We start from the raw sequence: 22,653 nt of genomic DNA, 5'->3' as shown, positions 1-22,653 counted from the left end.
ATTTACAGGAGGAATTAGGGGTTAAGTGTCTTGCTCCGGGACACAACGGTAGATGTCACGGTGGGAATTGAACCCAGGTCTCCCACACCAAAGGCTCTGCCACCCCATGTAAAGACAATGACTTGATAAGATGTGTAATAGGAACACAAAGTTAATAGATTTTGTAAAATGCCATATGAATATTGATAACTTGTGTAGCACCATGAAGTTTCTGATGAAAACACACGGCTTTGCTTCACAAAAGAACACTTTGTCGTTATCGACTGGCCACTTCAGCAGCAGCCTTGACTCTCATTTTAGGCGACAGCTGACTGACAGCTCCAGAACAACAACAGTAATTGCACGCTCAGGTGTCTGACAGAAAAATACATAAAACCGATTATCATTTTCAGCGAGATTTGGCTGCAGAATCAATCAGACTGCAGGCATCGACTTGGCAAGGAGCTTTCTGGCGACTCTTGGCACACAACATCTAAAACAAACACAGAAGGAAAAAAAACCCCTTTGCTTCACCCCACAGGAGGTCTAACAAATAAGAACAGCTGATAATGAAAAATGTAAAAGAGGGAGACAGAAGGCGGGAGGTGCAATTGATTTTAGATTTGACTCAGCACTTCTCATGCAGAGCATTCCAACACTTCACAAAATACAACTAATTGCTACTGATGATGCCATTTACCTTCGCCTCCAGCCGTCCGGGCTCACTTTTAGTTTACTAAAAGGTTTTTAGTTTACCATGAAGAACCTTTCCCTGACCTTACCGGTAAAAGATACGGTCTGGGATTCACGCACAACAAATCCCAATTTTAGTTTAGGGTTGTTCAGGCAGTTGGGGCCCTGACATATCATCATATACTGCCACATCCTGCTGGAGTAGTGTTTGTGTTGGGGACATAAGGGCTCCGATTAGTGGCATGATGATACATTTGGGTCATGAGACGTGACGATGCACGAGAACAAGGCAAGAAGATTTGTAGCACTATTTAGATGTGTGGGGGGGTCTGGGTGTCCTTCCCCCGAAGATTTTGAGCATTAAACTGGTTATTTCCTGCATTCTGGAGACAGTTTCTGCTCTAACTTACAGTGGAAATGTCTTTTTTATATGAGGGAAAACTATACTGCATTGCATGTTTTCTTATTGTGCAAATCAACGTTTCTCAAAGCATTTTCATTTGTCAGTTAACATTTCTTGGTGCTATTTTTCCGAACATTTTCAACAAACGCTTTCAAAAAGTGATGGGGACTAAATCAGCCATTTCAAAATGTGGCGGGGACATGTCCCCAGCGTCCCCAGCGTCCCCAGTGTAAATGACCCCTGTGCCTGATGAACATAAGTCCAACATTCACTCTCTTTTAGCTGTTTGTGGTTTTTACCAGCTCCTGAGAAACAAATATGGCTCTTTGGCTGCTAAATGTCTAACTGTGTCTGACTGGCTTTATCAGAGCTTGTTTGCTCTTATTTTTATGTTTTCTGCTAAAAAGCTCTCATAAGCTGAAGAATTAGTGACAGTTCTCCTGGGGTTTGTCAATGAGAGTGGAACCCTTAACATTATAAGTACAGAGTCATTATCTGATGGGGAAAAAAGCTTTAATATAGTAAGTAAGTCATATTTATGGCTTGTTTATGAGAAAAATTTTCACCAGATTAACATTTTGCTCCAGAGGTTTCCACTTCCACTTTTGTTTCTGGAAGCTTGTGCTAGCTGAGCAGACAGTGCAGCGTCAGAGTCAATTCAAGGGACAGCTGATTGACAGCTGCAGGATTCAACAAAATGACTGCACAAGCAGGCGAGTGACAGGAACTGCCTTAAACCTACTGTCAGTTTCTGTGTGGTTTGGCTGCAGGTGATGCAGAGTGCAGGACACTGAGGCGCTGAGCTGGCAGGCAGCCACGACTCAGGGTGCGACCAGCACAAGGCGGACTTACAGCATTTAATAAAAAACACACAGCAAGCCAGACCTGCACTCTGCAGTCACCCATAAGAGCTGGGAAATTCAGGAGGTTGCAGGCAGCATTGTGGTCTGCTAAATGTTTTCACTAACAGAAAGTGCACTCGAGATCAAGACAAAATCACATTTATGATGCACAATATGCAAAGTCTGATTAAAAATAAAAGGTGTACAGTCCAAAGTTTAGAAGCTTTATTTGCGTTCTATTTTTAAGCTTCTCATATGTAAGTGACCATGTGGCCAAAAGTATGTGGACATGTTAACATTTTTGTCCAGATGTGATCGCGACACCGTGGTCATCAGTGTGCTGCTCTAACAGCCTCTGCTCTGCTGGTTTCAGTCAGACACAAAAGAGCATCAGTGAGGTCCAGCACTGGGGTTGGGGATCAGGTCTGGCTCACAAACACAGGTGTTGGATGGGGTTCAGGTCAGGGCTGTCTTTTAACAAAGTTGGAAGAACACTAAAATATCATTGTTCACTGGAATTAAGAGGCAGAAACCAGTAAAAACACACTGAGGCCAAGGCCTGACACGTGATCTGTTTCTAGATACGTTATCTGGATTAACACATCTGATCTTAGGGTCTTTGCATTTACACTTGGTATTAAAATGTCGTTATCTCGATTGTACTTACATTGTGATCTAAATATGTGCATTAGTTAGGCGTAGCTGCCAGTAGACACGGTGCGTCCCAGGTCAACAGAAGCAACCAACAGACCTCAATCATTTCTTAACCACTTCAGGGAAGACTTGTTAGCTACTGCTGCTACCTGTAGCTTTTGCTGGGTCAGCAGGAAGAGGCGGAGTCAGGTGACACATTCTCACTCCCGACTCGTCACATATTGACGCTTGGTCAAGGCCCTGTGGCGTCCCTTTTTAACGCCCTGGGTAGGCCTTCAGCTTAATTTTTAGACGTTTTAAGGTTCCGCAATCAAGTTAGCAACGCTAAGCAACAATAAATATGCAACGTCCGGCGCCATTTTGAAACGGCACATTATTAAAATCGGGAAACGTTGCAGTTTGGTTAGGTCTAAGCAGAAAACTACTTCATGGTTTGTGTTAAAATAACTAGTTAACACGTAAGTTAACGTTCGCAATTTACATAAGTCGCGTAAGTTAATTAAAAATGTTTAACGTCGACTTTGTTTCACACGGGACATGAACCCCGGTCTCCTGGATCAAAGTCCGGGTTCTGGCCCTCCATCCACCCACCCCAAACACCTCCTTACTCAGTCTTTTCTGTTAAATATTAGATTCCGTGCCTTTACCATCAAAAACCGACGGTACAGGGCTTCCCCCACTGCGTTGAACGATGACTCTATAGGGACGCCCAGTGCGTTACAAGCTCGAGGGAGTAAGAAGGGGTTGGTAAAACTTGTTGTGTTTTTTTCCTTCTCATGAATGTGGTCACCCTGTTCAAGTTGCATTTACACCTGCTGAGATCTGATCACAATGTGAGGCTGACCAGCTCCACCGGTTGATCCAGTCACATTCTGCATGCATTAACCCGTGTTTGTCCTTATCCAGATCACATCCAGATACAGATCACAAGTGTAAATGGGGTACAGAAGTATGTGGACAGGGCTCATGTGGAGCTTGTCAGAGTGGTTTTTGAATTGGGAGGTTTTAAGGTATTTTGGGGTCAGCTGCCACAAGAGAAAAGTAAAAGTTTGTAGTGATAACTTGTCACTTTATGAAACACTTTGCTGGCTCAGACTTCTACTTCTGAGACTTCAAGTCCCCTCACAGCCTAAAATCTTTTCAAACTGCTCCGTGTCGCTCGCTGACTGATGACACTGCAGGTCAATGTTGAATCTTTACTCGCTGCAGACGCACAAACCAACTTCTGCAGAGAAAGTGACCTCCAGTACAGTCATGCGCTGGATGAGATGTCTGCTAATGTCAAGTTGATTCAGTTTATCATCACGTTAATATCTCATTTCTCCTGCTGAGTGTGAGTTGCCAGATACAACTGCAATCATCTGCATTTTCACTGTAGAGCTGTTATGCAGAAACACAACATACAAATATGATCTTGTCAGTGTCGAAATACAACAATAAATACAAAGCAAAACAAGATACATAAATGACACGAGACAGCAGAATCACCTGCAGACACACTAAATAATAAGTTGTTCTCTGCAGACATCTACCTGCTTCTCCAGGTTTTGTGTTTCGCTGCACATTTTCTTGAAAGATAAAAATAAGTTATGAGTCAGTGGAAATCATGACCTCTTTCACCAGCTCTTAACATAACTGTCGAATTGAAAGTTGAAAAAATGGCAATGCAGACAGCGACAGGATTCTCCGAGAGTCTCTCAAATTACATCTTTCTCTCCTCTCGTCCCTCTGGAGTCCTTCAGTATAAAAACATCAACACTTACTAACATCATCCTCCTGCAGGTGAATATATCACCACGCCCTTAATGTCTCACTGCGTCTTCCAAAAAACGCATCACCTTCCTCTGCAGATGTCTTCAACAGCCCGCTGAGGGTGTTTCAGGTCTGGACATTAACAGGTTGTAATAAAAAAACACGTACTGTGTGTTTTTTTTTTTTTTTTTAAAGGCTAACCTTTTCCTTAAAGCTGCACTGGGAGAAATTTTCATGCCTTACCGTACATTTTAACGGTTCAGCCTCCATGTAAATCATTTCAACAGCCTGCACTGACTCTCTGAGCTCAACTGCAGGCTCCAGTAAGTTCCCCGTTTATTGTTGCTGTGGCATGAATGTAGCTTGTAGCGGAGACTTTTCCAATCATGTTTGGAGTTGTTTGACTGACATGTTTTGAGTTGAAAACACAGCTCATTTCTAACTGATTAAGTGACTTTCCTCTTTTGAAAGACACCGCACGCAATCTAAATATTAACAGAAGGAAAATCTGCGTGTGTCCAAATCCATACTACCTAAAATTGTTTACAGTATACACTATATAATTAACTTTATAGCATAGTGCTTTTACAGTTAGTATACAACATGAACTAATGGCGTAAAATGTAATGCAGTGATACTTAACGTCTTCTGTCAGCCTCTCAGCCAAGTACAGGCAGTAGAAAACACACATTATTCTGCATCTGTATTGTCTCGCATACATTCATCAACAGCACCAACAAGACAAAAACAGAAATAACAGAACACGTATAACAACAACAACAACAACATCAAACAAACGACTCGTTGCAGCAGTTGAACTCAGACAGCCCTGTTCTTCTGCTTCTGATATAAAAATAATGACAAGAGTTCATGTTTATTCATGAAACCTCGGCGAAAGAAAAACCAGAAGGAACCTCAGGCAACACAGTTTACAGAAATAAGCTGCAGACTGCACTGTGTGTGTGTGTGTGTGTGTGTGTGTGTGTGTGTGTGTGTCCGCACAATGAGGAGAGCCGTGACGTCTTTCAGATTCTCGTCCGTGAATGAAATCAGGCAGTTTTTTTATTTCCTCGAGTTTATAGCACAAGTACAAACTGTGTGTGTGTGTGTGAGTGTGACTAAATGCTCTGCTGTGCCACTATTCCAGCCACATTAATAGATACTGTAGAGATGGGTGAATCTATAACAAAAGTATCAATACCACCAATAATACTGCGCTGCATTTTGCCACAGTTTTGCTGCAGTCGCTCATTGTTAAAGACTCACAGACTCAGCAGCCCTCCTCATCTCTACACAGCTGTTCAGCCTCTCTCAGTGCAGAGTTGTGGTTTTTACAGCACATTTCCAGTCTCTGGTTCAGTCTCTGCGTCTTCAGCAGAAAACAAGCTCTGATAAAGGCATATACACGAGCTGCTCAGCTCCCACACAGCAGACAGACACAGCGAGAGATGAGCTGGTGGACACAGCGGAGCGTTCAGCAGATAATGAGCCTGATATTTTGGTGGAGGCCGAATGAATTGGAGAGTGAATGTCGGACCTACATTCATCAGGTGGACACAAACACAACTCCGACGTTCACGCTGCCGTCTGCTGGTATTTAAATAGGCAACTGTTACCATGATGTGTCACTGTGTTTGCAGCTTTTAGGGGTGCAGAAGACCATCGCTTGATACAAAAGTGAGATGCATCAGAGAGAGAGAGAGAGACGGAGCATGAATACAGACACAGAAGCACATTCTCACTCCCAACATGTCACATATGAGCGCTTGGTCGAGACCTTTGGCATCGTTTTTGGATGTGTAGCGCTGCGCGGTCAACTTAGCAAGAATAAATAATAATATATGGTTAGACTGTCAAAAGAAAGCTAGTTGGTTAGGTTGAGGAAAAGATCATGGTTTGTGTTTAAATAACTGCATCACTTACTTGACATAAATGAAGTGACGCAACTTACGTAAGTGACATTACCTATAGGGCTGACCCCAAATAGTCAAAGATTCGATGCTTCGATGGGCGGAGCCTGATTCGACAGTCAATCTCACAGGTGAAGCGAGGATCACGCCATTTTGGCGATATGGGGGAGCTCAACGTCTGATTTTACATAGAACCACCAGTTTTCTCCCAATGAGTTAATATACAGCCTGTTACAATCTACATTTCAATAAATGTTTTTAAAGTGCATGAATAAATCCCAAATTGTAACCCTAACCCTGGAGCGTCAGTGCGCACGTGTGCAGCGGCAGGAGGAACACTTGCTGAAGAGACCGAGCCCCGGCTTCATGGTGTCGTGCAGAGTTATCCGCACCTCGCGGGTCTTTATCACCGTTGATGAACCACACAAATAATAGTGTCGTTTTTAAATAGCCGGCTACTTGAAATAGACCCAGGGGGAACGACGACGTGTCGGCAGCAGTAATGCACGTAAAACTCTGCAGAAGACCGGTGAATGACAGGCGAGAGAGAGAAAAGGGTCTTCTAAAAGCCTCAGTTCAGCTGGAAATATACAGTGTAAGTTGAATGAAAAGAGACTGCAGCTCTGCAGCTTCTTAAGATTAAAGCGGAGCTAGCGTTTGATGTAACGGTTATAAAGGAAACCTCTGAAGACTCGAAGACTATTCCCTTCTTCATAGAATGCAGCCGATAAGTTTTCCCAGTGGATTTGGAGAAAAGCTTTCAAATAAACTAGTAGCAAGAAAACCACTTAGAGGGAATTACACTAATGTACAGTACAGTTGTGTGGTTCATCAGACTCTGATAACACTGACAGACTGGTCTCCTCTCTGAAACAGCTGGATCCTCACCGCGCTGCATTATTAGAAGGATGAACTGGTTGTGGTCACATCCGTCTCTCCTGAATCACTTCCTGTTGTTGACGGTCTAGCTGCTGTGGCTGCTTTCAGCATCTTGGTGTTCAGGTGCAAATCATTCTCAGTTCATTATTAGATATAAGATATCTTGGCCATTCAAATTAATACAAAGAAAAGAAAAGAATATTGCGCTCCAGTTAGTATGACGTTATTATAGTCTGACCTGTCAGCTCCCCTGACTGTGACTGACTTCCAGCGCCCCGGGCCTCCGTCTGTGTCATGACCCTCATTCTTGCAGCGCATCATAGCAGTCTCACAGAAAGTAGATACTGAAGGGAGTTCAGAGTCTTCACATTTCAATCGTACCCTCTGGAAGAAGATTTAGGTCCCCCAGAGCAGAACTGACTCCTGCCAGTTTCCATTAAGATTCTCCAAACAGGTGATGTAGGTCATGTGTTGCTGAGATCTTCTGGTAAACTGCAGGACGAAGTCCAGAATTAAAAGTATATCTTTTCTATAATCTGTTAACACTTAAGTTTATTGTGACTTTCCTCAACATATAAATTTACATATCTGGAGTTGTGTACAGAATAATTTATATGAAATGAATGAAGGAAAATAATTGACATAACTCATTTTGTCACTACAAAAACAAGCCAGTATCAACAGAGATTTATTTTTATTCTAAGCTCGACTTTGCAGTGATTGGTTTGCTGGAAAATTTCAAATCAAATGCATCACCACAAATTTATTTTGTGTGTTCAGTGTGAGGAAAGCTGGAACCAGAGTGAGATTAGAGTTTCCCATGACCTGACGCCACGACTGAAGAGTTTTGGAGAAAATTTAAATTAAGGCTTCAAAAAGGATCCAAGAGCTGCTTTGAACCATCCAGCCTGGATATTACCATATGAACCGTGAACGTGGCATAAAGATAGATAATGATGTACAGCAGAAAAACATATCGGACATTGTCTCATTTGGCCGTTTGAAGATGAGCAGTTGCGTCTCTATTGAACGTGGCGGAGCTGCAGCTCTTCAGTATCCAGTGAAGACCTTTGATCTGTGAGGATAAATGCTCTAATCAACACTTCGGAGCACCATCTACACTTCTTGATGAGTAGCAGGTGTAAGGAGACAACAACAAGGTTCTTAAATGAGCTTTTTTTATTGAAAAATAAATTAAATCTGGGAATAGAAGAAGATTAAAGACGCAAAGCAACCCACAGCCACACTAGCTGCTTTTTGAGGCTGTAATTTAGCAGTTACAATCTTTACCATTTACACAGTCTTAATTAAGCACACTTCATTTTCAGTACAGCTGGAGCTGATGATAATGTCAAAAACCAAAGGACTGGACCTGATGATGGCGCTAGATGAATGATCACAATAGACATAGACAGATATATTTTTGCTGCCTGGTCGAAGGTGTGATTTATGTGAGTTGATTTGGGGAGGGGGGTTATGTCGGAGGCTTTAGTCTGTTCCTAGTGTGAGTGTCTGAGCTTCCATACCAGACAGTGAGACATGATGGCTTTACAGAAGAGGACCAGCAGTTGTTTTTGGAAATGGTACTGTTCGGTCTTTGCTGGGCCTTTCTGATGATATTCCATTTCAGAGTGTTACTGATTTGGATGCTGAGGAGTTAGAAGGAGTCTGTCAGGGTTATGGGCTGCTCAGAGATATCACTGACTATGTCTTGATGTTTGTCCTCCTCCTGAAGTCTACAGATATTTCCATCATTAAGTTATTACAATTCACCCTGAATGTCAAAATTTCATGGCAATCTGTCCAGTAGGGGAGAGCGTGGTGAGTTGAGATGTCTTTAAAGTGAGGACATGACAGTAATGTCTCCAACTAAAATATGTGCATATATTTTAGGATGTGGTGCGTCCCTGGGAATAATCAGTTTAGATCTAAAATAAACTGTTTTCAAAATATGGCTTTCCAAAAAAAGAGTGGACTCTCGGCTGAACTTGCTCCACATGAGGGGTAGGATGAGCCACACTAATGTCATTTCATCGTGCAAACTGAACATTTAATTGCACTTAGATAGTGAAACATCTTTCCTGGTTGTTTCATATCAAGGTTTTAACAAATTTGTGTCATCCAGCAGTTTAAGAGTAACGTCACGCTAACAGTATAGCTTCATATTGTAACTTCCTAAAGCTCAAACCTGGCTGAAATTGTTCAGACACAACATAAAAAAAGCATTTTGAACGGCAAAAAAAGGGCGAGTAAAATGATTAACTCTTCAAAAATGTTTGGTCATATGACCAATTTTGTCTATGGTTGCCGAGAAACAAGGGGTGGCTCAACTTCCCCACAGGCTCAAATCATCCCGCTCTCCCCTACTTTTCAAACCTTGAGCCGTTCTGCTGGCGTGGCTGAAAACCAAAGTCATTTTTTACAGAATGGTAGATGTCAAGAACCGCAGGGGGCGTCACATCAGAACCATAACCACAATCCAAAGTAATTAAGCAAAAAAAAAAGCTGGATGTTTCACCAAAGCATGTGGAAAAACAAACCGTTTACAAGATCCTGTTTCGTACCTGCAGTCGAGTTGTTGGTTTCTTTTAACCATTTACTCGTTACCACGACAGTGCTGCCCAGTTCATTCATGTTTTACACATTTAAATTTTAGACACAACAAATCTGTGAGAAGGTCAAGACTTCATCTATGATGCATCTGTAAAACAACACCATCAACAGAGCCTAACCAAAGTGGTGTCGGATCACATGAATCATTCTAGGTGCGTCTTCCAGCAGTGTGAAGCTGAATCAGGTTCAATTCAGTCCAAAGGAAAGAAAATTAATTTGCAGTCTTTAATAGTGACCAGTGTTTAGACACTATTGTGTTTTCATCAGAGTCAAAATGGATGAAGACATGAGGCAAACACAACACACGCTAGAACAGATCAAATGTTCAAATATATTTTTATAATGGATTTCCAGAGTGGGAGTTCTCCGGAGCCAATGTCCAGGCGTCACATCCTATGCACTGTAATCCCATCAGAAACAATAGAACACAGACTTTTTAAAGATTAAACTAAGTTAAAAATACCTCATTAGAGGAAACATGACAAATTCAGTTCTTCTTTTAGGCCGAATCAGTGACAAGTGATCACCCGTTCAAGGTTAAATATACTAGAATAAATCACCATTTGGGTGCAACCTATCAACTTGTCTCTCCCCTGCACCCTGAGCCTTTTCCCTCTGTACCCCAGCCCTGTCCATTGCTTTCACCCTCAGCCTCCCGTGATGTTCCTTGACCACCTGGCCCCACCCAATAAATAAAAACAAATAGCAAACAAATAAGGTGGTGGATAGAAATATATTTTATTATAAAAGTTAAAACTTGACTTGAAAAGTGTTGAGGTTGTTGACAGTAGATGCACAGAATTACATTAGCTCTTTATACACAGTGTTGCCTGTTATGCCCTCCGCATTTCCTTCAATAAAAACGGTCTCTCTTTCCCCTGGATGAGGCTGTGAGGAGCTGGCCACGAGCGAACACATGCTGAGGAAGGTAGATGCCAACTCATTTGTCATTTCTCTGTCCCTGACCTTTGTTTATTGTAACTGAGCCAGCCTGACAGGGAAGTGTCACCTGCCAAAGGTGCAGGGACGTAGGAAGACCCTTTGACTCCTGTTTGTCCCCAGAGAAATTTTGCATCTTGTCCATCATCTGCATCACTACCGTTTGAGAGTCTAGTCAGGACCTGCTAGCAGGTTCCTAAGCAGCATGATTGAAGTTCCTACTTCATTTCATGGTCAGGCTCAGGGCCGCTGTATAGAGGGGGAAAGTTAGGACAATTCCAAGAGCCCCTGACTGACAGGGGCCCCAAAAAAGGTAAAAACTAATATAAAATAATATTATACATTATATAAACCTAAGACTGAGCATATATATATATATATTTCAAATATAATAATAAAATCAATGATCTCTTTGTTTTTGGCAATAAAAGTTAACCAAAATCTGGTTTTCAAAAAAGGACAGAGAGAAAGGAAAGACAAAGGAAAGGATGTCAATGTGTAACCCAGTTTTTCACCTAGAAAGGTGGGCGGCCTTTAGTCTGTGAGTGGTGTTAACCTGTTGGCTTCTAGTGTTAGCCTACATTTCATCAACATTTAATCAGTGCAGGGAAAAGTTTAGCAAGATATTCATATTAAATCATTGTCCCTGCTCCTTTTATCAGACTAACAGATGAGTCAGCAGCAGCCCAGTGTTCCCATAACTGTAGCCTCCCTGTCCCAGTGAAGAAGGGGAGCAGCACTGTGTGAATGACAGGCCAGTTAGCATCATTGCAGAGTCTGTGGGAATTTATCTGGCTCTCTTGCTTTTTTTACCGTTACAAAAAAAGAAAATGCAATTGTTAAATACAGAAGTTCAAACTAATTATTTTCTCACATAATGATCATTATGAAATAAAAATAAACAAAACTGGAGGCTTGACATTTGGAAACAGTGAGTAGCTCACCTCTGCCTACATGTAGGTTACAGACAATATTAAAATAATCCAGTTTGATATGTTCATTTAGATTTAACTATGACCGCTACATCACATCTATACAATAGCTATATCAAATAGTGAACTGCATCCTGTATGCAGACTTGCATGTACAAATCACCAGCAGTAAATATTGTGCTATTACTAGTATTGAACTACAAGAGGCGGGAAAGTTGCAAGCCTTTAATTAGAGTTATGTAAAGCTTTTGATGGGACATATTTTTGTCATGGGGCCCTAATTTCCTGGTCAGACATTTCCAGATGGTGTTACTGAATTTAGGAACTCTACAGGCAGTGCGTCCTTGTGATTATCCTCCAGAACTGAGTGTTACGTCACCGTGCATCAACACACGCGTGGCACTGGGCACAGTGTTTGAATAGGCTGTGACACATCTGAGGTTGTTGCTAATGAAAACACAATTGTTACAATGAGTAACTACTGTATATCTTGGACATCAATAGACAGAGACAGTGTGCACCGTCGGTCTGTCTAACTGTGTACATCGCACCAACTGCACGGAGCATGAAACATGAACGCTGAGCTCGTTAGCTAGCTACTTTGTTAGCATTAGAACGCCAAACAGCATGCAAGAAATGGTTAGGCTTGCTATATACTTTAGAATTCTTTTTGCTACCACACGCCAATCTCTTGCATTTGGTGGCACGACTTGCTGACAGTCCTCAGCACTTCTTCTTAGCCGTGACGTAGCCTTGGAACGTTAGTAGTAGCTCGCAAGTTTCTTCTTTGGTGTTTTATGGTGGTCGGCATTCATAAATGTTGCATTACTGCGACCTACTGGGTTAAACAGTTTCCCAGTGTGAAATATTTACCCACCTAACAAAGCTTACAGTTTGTCTGTGCATGTTAAAAAACACAGGTAACAAACACCATCTGCGGCCCCCTGGTCCTTTGATTGGGGCAAGTTTGGAAGGGATGGAGGAATGTGGACGAGAGGAATGACACACAAATGCACAAACCGCTCTCATATTTATAGTAGTAGGATATGTGTTTTTCCTTATATCTAGGGCGATGATTTGAGTATTCGAAGCTTCGATAGATTATTTCAACGATTCATCGATGCTTGCCCCCCCCCGTAACGGGATCAGCTGTGCTTCATAGGTGATAGATATTTATTGGCCCTTTCGGAAATTCATAGTGTGTCATCCAGCAAACATCAGACCAACAACCAGACAGCTGCTTTACAAACACACACATCACCCGAGTGCTACAAGTTATACTACAGGCTCGTGCAGACTACACGACTTTCAGCGTTGGCCGATGGCCGTGGCGTTCACACAACTTGCTGTCATATGACGGCAGTCTTGAAGTTGTGTGGTGCTCGCGCAGGTTTCCAAACCACGTTTTGTCAAGAAAACACACGTGAAATGTGAAACGGGAAATGAGCGATCCTGCACACGAAACAGCTGTTTGTTATTATAAAGATACCAGTTATAAATGGGTGAAAGGATGGATTAGGACACACAGGGAGCAGGGATCGTCTGAGCTACAGAGAGAGCTGGAGGGGAGTTAAAAGGTGCAGCTGCCCGACACCCAGTTAACTCCTGACTGTGAGGTCACAACAAACGCACGTGTGAACATTTTCAGCTCAGGACTGCGGCTTACTATACAGACGGTAACATTACAGAGTTGTTGTTTTCTTTAGCTTCAAATAATCCCAGACTTCGGACACTTTCTTCTTTTGTCCCTCGCTGTTTTCTCTCTCTTCCTCCACTTTGCAAACAGCGCATATATACGTCACGTTCACAGCGTAAGCGCGATGTGCGACTGTAATAAATGTCCCTGCGAAACACTGTGCCGTAAAATTACATGGATTAAACGAAGCATCGATGCAAAGAATTTGTGTCGAAGCATTTTATTAATCGATTTAATCGATGAATCGTTTCAGCCATGTCTTCGTCCATTTTGAGTCTGATGAAGACACAGTAGTGAAGGAGATGTTTGTTGAGACATTAAAGAGCAGCACATTACATACATTACGTACATTATCCCTGTTGACAGAAAGCTTTTTCAGTCATGCTTCTATCACCTTGGAAATATCGCTAAGATAAAACCTTAATCTTAAATGCCAGAGATGCAGAAACGGGTACACATGCTTTTATTTCATCTGCAACAGCCTGTTCTCATGTCTAAAGAAAAAAACTGAACCGCTTACAGTTAGTGCAGAACTCAGCTGCTAGATTATTAACCCAAACTAGGAAGTACGACCACATCACTCCGATTTTAATGTCTTTACATCGGCTCTCTGTCTGTTTCAGGATTGATTTTAAGTTCTTATTGATTACTTTTAAAGCTCTTAATGGCCTGGCTCCAGAATACATCCTTGACCTCTTAACCCCTTACGATCCTCCGGCAGGGGTCTTCTGTGCATCCCTGAGTCCAGGCTGAAAACACGAGGAGCCTTTGCGGTCAGGGCCCCCAAGGCTCTGGAATGACTGCCTGATGACATCAGGGTGTCGGAGTCAGTGTCTTCTTTTAAGTCTCGCCTGAAAACGTATTTATCCCAGAAAGCGTTTTCTGATTTTATCTGATAGGCTAAGCCCTTTTATTGTTTTAATTTCATTTTAATTTGTGCATGTATTGTTGTATTTTTAACTGTTATGATTAATGTTTTTATCTTCTGTGAAAGCACTTTATACTCTGTTTTGATAAGTGCTCTACAAATAAAGTTATTATTATGTAATAACCTTCCAAGCTACTAGAGGCGGGCTACTGTATTAGTTGATTAGTTAGTTGCAAAAGGAGATCACATAGAATAGCCTACATGTGTGAGAGTTCAGAGATACAGTAGTTTACGGTAGTCAGAAACTAATAAATGCCTTAGGACAGAGCTTTTTTAAAACTATTTGGTGTAGTCAGAAGTTATGTCAAACAGCCATATTAGGCTATTTTGGGTCAAACGTTGAGGGAACGGGATCAAATAATATCATGAAACTTACCAAGTATATTAAAGATGTGGTGGGGGGGAGCTTTGTCTGACGGGAGGCCCGCAGTCTCAGACTTTGAAAACCCCTGCTCTAGAGGATAGGGGAGACCGGGGGCAATTGTAACACACTAAATTCCTCCAATCAGAAACAAGCTAGAGTGATGACACTCAATCTGCACATGCTTCTGGTAGTTGACTGCAAATTTAAACTTTTTTCAGTCACTAACATTTTATCTCTAGGTTCTTGATTAACAATTAACACTAACAAACTATGCTAATATAGCTGTGGCTAGCGGGCATACAAGATTTTATCATGGCTGCAACATCCAGCCACAAGGCCCAATGTAAGCAGTTTTGACATACGTTTGTTGGAAAATGAACATTTCACTAAATTTAAATGTAAAACTACATTAAAAAAGGGTGTATCAAAAGAAATGGATTTGTTCTAGTATAAACAAAGCATCAATTAACATTAGCTTTGTATAAAATAATGTGTGTTTTATGTGTTTAACAGAAAGTTGAGTATTATATAGGCCTGCAAAAGTAAAGTTTCCTTCCTGTCAGTTTGTCTGTATAGTGAATTTAAAGTAGATAATACAGAGTAAAAGGACGAACGTAGTATAAAGAGGGACAAAGTCAAACACAGGACTTTGACATTGGAGACCGGAGTTTGTTTCCCGTGTGAAACCTAAGGTCAATGTTGATTGTTCTCTGGAACCTAAACTATGATCAAGTGTCTAAACATAACCATCACATAAATCTAATGTTTCTCAGCAAGCTGCACATTGCATGTTTGTTATTGCTGTCTCGACCGCGGAATGAGAACGTGTTGATAAAGTGACACTGCCCCGCCTAGGTGAGGTCCGGAGGCGTGGATCAGTGGGTGCATTACGAGCTTTGGTGTGATACCTGGTTGTGAAGAGACACAATGGTGATTGTAACCCACTCACACACAATCTTAACAACACCATCCACCATGAAAACATACTTCACCCTCCCATTCATGTCTCTGTTTATACTTTAACACTGAATGCATCATTACTTTCATTTAGCTGACCATGTTTCTACTTTACTGTCAACACTTATATATCTGGTTGTTAAATATGTCATTTCAACCATTAGAAGTAATGGATTCAGCACAGATACAGAATAAAGTCTGATGGAGGCTTTTACACACGTGCATGATGGGAGACTTTGCTGTACAGTAGCTGTATTTCATCTGACAGGATGACAAATACAAATGAATAAATGTTGGCTTCAGATTTGTGGCATTTTTCAGCATTTAGAGCATAATGGAAATGTGACAACTTGACTGCTCGCTGCACTGCAGTCACCTCAGGTGGCGATCTGTCTCAAACGTGCCTCGAATGGGAGCTGGCAGCCCTCAACTCCCAGGTGGATTTGCAGACTCACCCTCTGTGACAACAGGGAGAGAACTCTGAAGATTTATCATCAATGAGCTGAGGAGAAACTCTATTACAGACACCTGAATTGACTCGCAGCTCTGGAAGCAGCTGCAGGTGTGTGATGAATACGCACATGACGCTGCATATACAGAGAAACTAAGAATGTATATTCAAACCTCTGAGAATGCATGCACAGCAACATTTACACACACACACACACACACATAATCCACCCGTCCAGATGAGTTGTGGCTCGGAAATGCAGGTGCCTAAAAGGATCTTGGGAAAAATGCCAAATTCTGTCCGGCCGCTGGCAGCAAATCAGAGCAAACACAAATCAGCAGCAGTCTGGAGAGCAGAGATGATCCCTGCCCCGTAATCAGCAAAGTTAGCGAGCGAGTGAGTGAGTGAGTCAAGGTGAGATGCCGCCGGGCGCCGTTAAAGTTTCTGATGATAAGAAGAACCCGCCTCTGTTCTTTACTGAGCAGAACCTAATTAATTTAAGAAGTGTTTATTGTAAGAATGTAATCCTCCTGAATCAAATGCTTCACCAAACTCTCACCATCTTCTTATTGTGTGCAAATTACTTTTGGATGGCGTCGCATCAGGTGAGCATTACAGAGATGTCAGAGGGTCAAATTCCAAAAAGGAAACAATAGACTGGCACATTTTTACTCCCCAACGTCCAATTTGATGTCCTGTGAACATACACAGTTGTTATCAACTCATACGCCAGCGCGGTGACAGTCAAAGACTTTTTGCTTTTGGGGGCTTTTTTGCCTTTATTTTGTGACAGGACAGATGAGAGAGAGACAGGAAACATGTTATATGCAGTTTTTGTACATGGAGCTCACTGGCACACTATAAAGAGGCTTTTAGATGTACTCATTTAGCCGACGCTTATCTAAATCGACATACAATTGCTATACATGTCAAAGGTCGCACTCCTCTGGAGCAGCTAAGGGTTAAGAGTCTTGCTCAGAGACACAATGGTGGACGTGTTGCAGTGGGAATCACCACCCCACCCCCATCTTTACCCATCAACTATAAAAAATCAATAATAAGGCTTTTAATGTGTGTTTTTTCCTTGCTCTCCCTCTGAGAACCTGAAGTGCACTTCTTTTTGCACGACTTATGTGTGTCATCAGAAAGGAAACATGCAATTAAAGAAATTGATTGACATTTTGGGAAATATGCTTATTGGTTTTCAATATGAGGCAATCTGCACCACTCTAGTATCTGTAGGATAAAGATGTAGCCGGAGCAATTTTACAGGGGTTATGTCTCCGGGCCAAGAAAATAATCTGGCCCGTAACCCCCATAAAATGGCAACATGTTGTTGCCCCCTAACCCGCTTTTTGCAGGATTAAACGAATCAAGTATAACTTTGGAATTTATCACCTTTGGAATGAACCACGCTAGCTGTTTCCTGTCTTTATGCTAAGCTCGGCGCTTTCTCCTAATTCATGTTTACTGTACAGACATGGGGGTGGTATCAATCTTCTCTTCTAACTCTTGGCTAGAAAATCACTTTAAGCACATGAACAGGAGGGAGGTATGTGGATCAGCAATGCTAACGCTAATGCCAAGGAATTGAAATGTTGTTTTTCTGCAATTTCTGTGTACGGTTACTTTTAATAAAAAGGAGAGTATTAATTGCAGGTCTGTGACAGCAGAGGAACTCTGCTCTCTTATGTCAGTCTGACATGTGCTCCCATCCACCAGCTCAACCTTTACACCTGGCTACACAAGTCGCACACAACGTCCTGTGTTGGCACTGAACGTTGGCATACAGCGTGAGAATAATCTAATATAAACATGATTCCTGGGAATACTGAGCTTGCTTGTTCTGCAGTGAACATCTATTGTGTCTATTGTGTGGTAACATTACATTTTGTAAAATCTAAGGCTCTGTTTTATCAGTGTATATAGCGCATTTTCATGTAACTTTTCATGGTACTATTGTTACATTTTATTTTGGCAGGCCCAAGAGCAGACACAGAAAACAGCAGCCAAAGTAAAAATAAAAGGGTTTATTAACTAACGAGTTGAAGGAAGTGGTGGCTGGTGGAGCTGACGAGGGCAAGAGGCAGGCAGGCTGGAGATGGCGTGGTCCGGTAGTAGTTGGCTGTGGGGGTTGAGTCCTGAGGCAGAGAAAGAGCCAACAGGAATCACTCAGAGGGCAAGAGATAATCACAAAAACAGGCTTCAGGAAAACCCACTGGAGGCTGAAATAGCTAGAGGTACTCTACCACATGAGGTTAGGAACAATCTGGCTGTGAGTCCCAGGAAACCAGGAGTATTTGACCAGGGAGTTGACCAGCTGATTGGTAACAGGTGTGTTGTTCTGCCAGGTTCATCCTGATCATGACATCTTTATTTAGACAATTAACTGATAGAGCAACTACAAGTTGGAAATAAATCTCAGTGGAAAGAGTGACCATTTGATCTGACTCAGTTCAGGTTTTGGACTCTTGGCCTTCATCACATTAATAAGCCTGTATTAACAGCACAGACTCTGATGAACTCCTCGTGCGTCTTTGACCTGGTCAGAACAAGCCGGCAGTGCGGACACAAGCCCCTGTAGCCCCTTGACACTCAGGTTACACTGCACCGCTAGATTGCTACTGACAAACTATATTTTTCCTTCCAGTTCACTGCAGTGACATCCAGTTCAGCGATTCGCCGAAATATCAAAGAGAGAAGAGCTGCCTGTACCTGAGGGAAATAAATATCCTCCAAGTGCTCGATGTGTCCTCATGTGTTCGCAATGCTCTGAGCTGATTTCTCTATTTTTCTCTACATGTTTGTTTGTAGTGAGAAGGTCTTACGTGCTCCTCGGCTGCTCTATAATGGATTTAGAAGCATGTAAAATTTGTCTGTTGCTCTGAAATATCTCCATTGTTTTAACATCAGGAGCGTGTACGTCAGAAGGTCTGAAGGTCTGAAGTGTTTGATGTCCGTAATATTCAGAGAAGCACTTTGAAGAACCCTGTTGACATTTTCTTGTGTGTTTGAGTTGAGTTGGATCCTTACGTCCAGAGATGGGTGACCTGTGTAAAGTGCAAGTGCATAATGGACCTTTTTCATATGTCTCTGGCAAACTCTGAGCAGCCGCATGAAGGTCAAACTCCTTCTACGTTGATGTACACGTAATAGATTTGGTGTTTAACCATGATTCCAGATGCGTTGTCTTCCTCTGTCCATCTCTGTTTCCATCTATTTCATCATTGGACATTTGGAGGAAGCTTTTAGCAATCAGGTCCCGCTGGAAGTCAAACCTTTAGCCTTGTCAAGCACGATTACATTTTCCCTCTAAACTATGTGACTGTGGGTGTAAAATAAGTGCTTTTAACCATGTGGATTTACGGCTTGTATCAGTTATTTCTGCTTTTAAACACATCATGCGTGATGGATTTTGAAGCTGCAGTGAAAAATCTGAAGCCATTTGTAGCTCAACATTTTAGCAGGTATTGACGTTCTGCCTGCATTACTTAGATTTACTGGTTACTTAACGAACTCCTCCAAGGGAATTAAACCAATCAACTTCAAATGTTGGAAGACGCACTGATAATGGAAAGTTGATCTATCTGTGATTTGCCATGAAACAGGAAGTTGTTTTAACTTCAATGTACATCCATCCAACATCACCGCTTATCCTGCGTACTGGGTGGCGGGGGGCTGGAGCCAGTCCCAGCTGACATTGGGCGAAAGGCGGGGTACATCCTGAACAAGTCGCCAATCCCTTCAATGTACATCTAAATCAAATTTAACATATTTTATTAGAGTCAATATTCATATTTATTTTTAACGCCCTGGCCCTTTTGCGTCATTTATTGACGTTTAGGGCTCCGCGGTCAAGTTAGCAACGCTTAGCAACAACAAATATACAACTTCCGGTAAGGTTAACAACAATAAATATGCAACGTCTGGTTAGACTTTCAAAATAAAACGCTAGCGTTTCAAAGCGTCGTCATTTTGAAACGGCGCGTTATTAAAGTCATGAAGCGTTGCAGTTTGGTTGGGTTTAGGCACAAAAAGTACTTGGTAAAGGTTGGAAAAGATCATGGTTTGGGTTAAAAGAACTACGTACGTCAGTTAACACGTAAGTTAACTTGCGTCAATTTACATAATTTGCCTAAATAAAAATGTTTAATGTTGACTTTGTTTCTCACGGGACACGAACGGTCTCTTGGTTCAAAGTCGGGGCCTGGCCCTCCATCCACCCCAACCACCTCCTTACTCAGTCTTTTCGGTTAAATATCATACACCTGCCTTTACCGTCAAAAACTGACTCTGCAGGGCTTCCCACACTATGTTGAACTGGGATGGTAAAGGGATCCCCGTTGCGTCACCAACTGACGACTGGCACTTGACCAAGCGTCCATTTGTGACGACTGAGAGTGAGAACGGGTTGAATAAGGCCATGCCTTGAGTTAGCAGAACATTTATGTATGCTCACTAATGTGTAAATGAACACTGATTGAAGCACAAGACAGAGCATGTTTTCTTTTGAAATTATAACTAAAACCTCCATATTTCACATCTTAATAAAGTTTTTTCCCCTTACAACTTGAAGGACGCGAACCTTCTTTGACTGGAAAAACCATCGCCAGTGAACATATCAGTACATTTGTCCTCCAAAACAATTTAGAAGTATGTGAGGTTGTGTTTAGGAAACAGCTTTGTTAAGTATGTAATTAGTCTCTTGTACAAAAAGTCCAACAAGAATAAATAAACTTCATGTTCTTGTGTGATGTCAGAGGACCTGTGTTCTGCACAACACCACAAACATTATATATTCATTCATTTGTGCATAAAAATCAATCACCAGTGAGAAAATAGCTTTTTCCACTGATGACTACCACAGCTATCATATCACTGTACACTGTTCAGGTCAGGGGATCATGTTTAGAGCCAAAGGATTAATTATAGTATCTGCAGTATATTATGCACATGAATAGTATCACATTAAGGACACAAACTCTCTGTGGTGACGACTATAGTGCTTGAGCAGCTCTCTATATCTCCCTAAATATAAAATGAAAATGAAGCTGCTGTGTTGATCATTTCTCATTGTTTCTTTTTATCGCTGCTCCTCCAGATGGAGACGAGGAAGCGTCTGGCCAAGATCGTGTTGGTGTTCGTGGGCCTCTTCGCCCTGTGCTGGTTCCCCAACCACGTGCTCTACATGTACCGCTCCTTCCACTACCACGAGATGGATCTGTCCCTGGCTCACCTCGTCGTCACCCTGCTGGCCAGAGTCCTCAGCTTCTCCTCGTCCTGCGTCAACCCGTTCGCCCTGTACCTGCTCAGCGAGAGCTTCCGCAGGCACTTCAACAGGTTGGACAGAGTTTCTGGATCATTCCATGCTTTCATTTAAATGAGAATTTAAGCCATTGGTTGTATGGTAGCACATGGAAACATACAGATATACATACAAAAGGAAAAGGCTGGTTGAAAGGACCAAACCCAACAACCTGTCTGTGGCTCTCAGCTCCAAACCCATTGGTTGCCACTGGAGACATGAATCTTAAAATATTTGTAGCAGCCGGCGGCATTATAAATATGGCTGGACATCACTTGTTAGCTGGTAGCCAAACAGCCAACTAACGCAAGCCCAACTTCAGTGCTGTGCCTGAACTAATGCCGGGCTCTTGTTTGTCTCATTCTGTGGTGGCTGTGCTCAGGGGGTAGAGCGGGTCGCCCGCTAATCAGAAGATCGGCGCTTCAATCCCCGGCTCCTCCAGGATCCATGTCCAACTGTCCTTGGGCAAGACACTGAACCCCAAATTGCCCCCGATGGCTGTTCTAATCGGTGTATGAATGTTTGTGAATGGGTGAATGCCATGTAGTGTAGCATTTACATTCATCTTCAAAAATATTATATATACATATGATAACTTCACCAGTACATGTTTATAATACCCATTTTAAGAGTCCATGGTTAAAATCAAGGGGACCTGGTTAAAGAAACGTGAAGACGTCCAAGTATCTCTTCCAAGAGGCTCTAAAGAACTGAAGCAGCCACTTGGATAAAAGGTGAAAAATCTTTGACCAAGTCCAGTTGCTCTTGACCTTCATTGGATAACTGTGACATGGATGACTGAGGACCTTAACATAAATGAGAGGTCGGGCTGAATTTACAGCTCCTATTTATTTTTACAGTGGATACAGAAACGTTCAGATCTAGATATATTACCTTATTCTCAAAATAATGAACTACTTTTAACTTATGTTGCTGAGCAGCTCAATGTTATGCTTCAGTATTTCAGGCTCCATTGTATTATTGCTCAGATTAACTGCCCTTCCCATAAAAAATATCCGGGTAATCACTTGAACAATTCTTTTTTTCTCTATTAATTGTAACAATAACATGTTAATAATAAAATGCACTGATGTTACAAGGATATAGATGAAAAGGCCTGCAGACAGTTGACAAGCTGCTGCTTAGTATTGGCAGGGTGTTGCTGATGTTTTTCCACTCTGTGTACAGACCATAGTAAATTGCAATTGTCAACTAATCAAAACTTTCCAGAAGGCTGAACATTTGTGGAACTCTGAGCACTCAGAAATAGATTCAGGAAAAAAAAGTGCTCTATTTTCCATACCTCCATAACCTTCGTCGTAAGATGAAGTAATCATGGCCTCGTCATTTTCTAAA

The 22,653-nt window shown here is 42.0% G+C and overlaps 1 protein-coding gene across 1 annotated transcript in view; it reads left to right on the top strand.

The window, feature by feature from the left end:
• The window catches only part of nmbr (neuromedin B receptor), a 73,010-nt gene that overhangs the window by 39,668 nt on the left and 10,689 nt on the right, over window positions 1-22,653 (top strand). The window contains exon 4 of the mRNA XM_038727764.1: window positions 21,094-21,332. Coding sequence (XP_038583692.1) covers window positions 21,094-21,332 — 239 coding nt within the window. The remainder of the gene's footprint in view (window positions 1-21,093; window positions 21,333-22,653) is intronic.

This window comes from Micropterus salmoides, unplaced genomic scaffold (assembly GCF_014851395.1).
Source record: "Micropterus salmoides isolate LMB-PRFRI ecotype aquatic unplaced genomic scaffold, ASM1485139v1 Ms_hic_scaffold_18, whole genome shotgun sequence".
Lineage (NCBI taxonomy): Eukaryota > Metazoa > Chordata > Actinopteri > Centrarchiformes > Centrarchidae > Micropterus > Micropterus salmoides.
The sequence above is the reverse complement of the archived record's forward strand: the minus strand, read 5'-3'. Positions and strand labels throughout refer to the sequence as shown.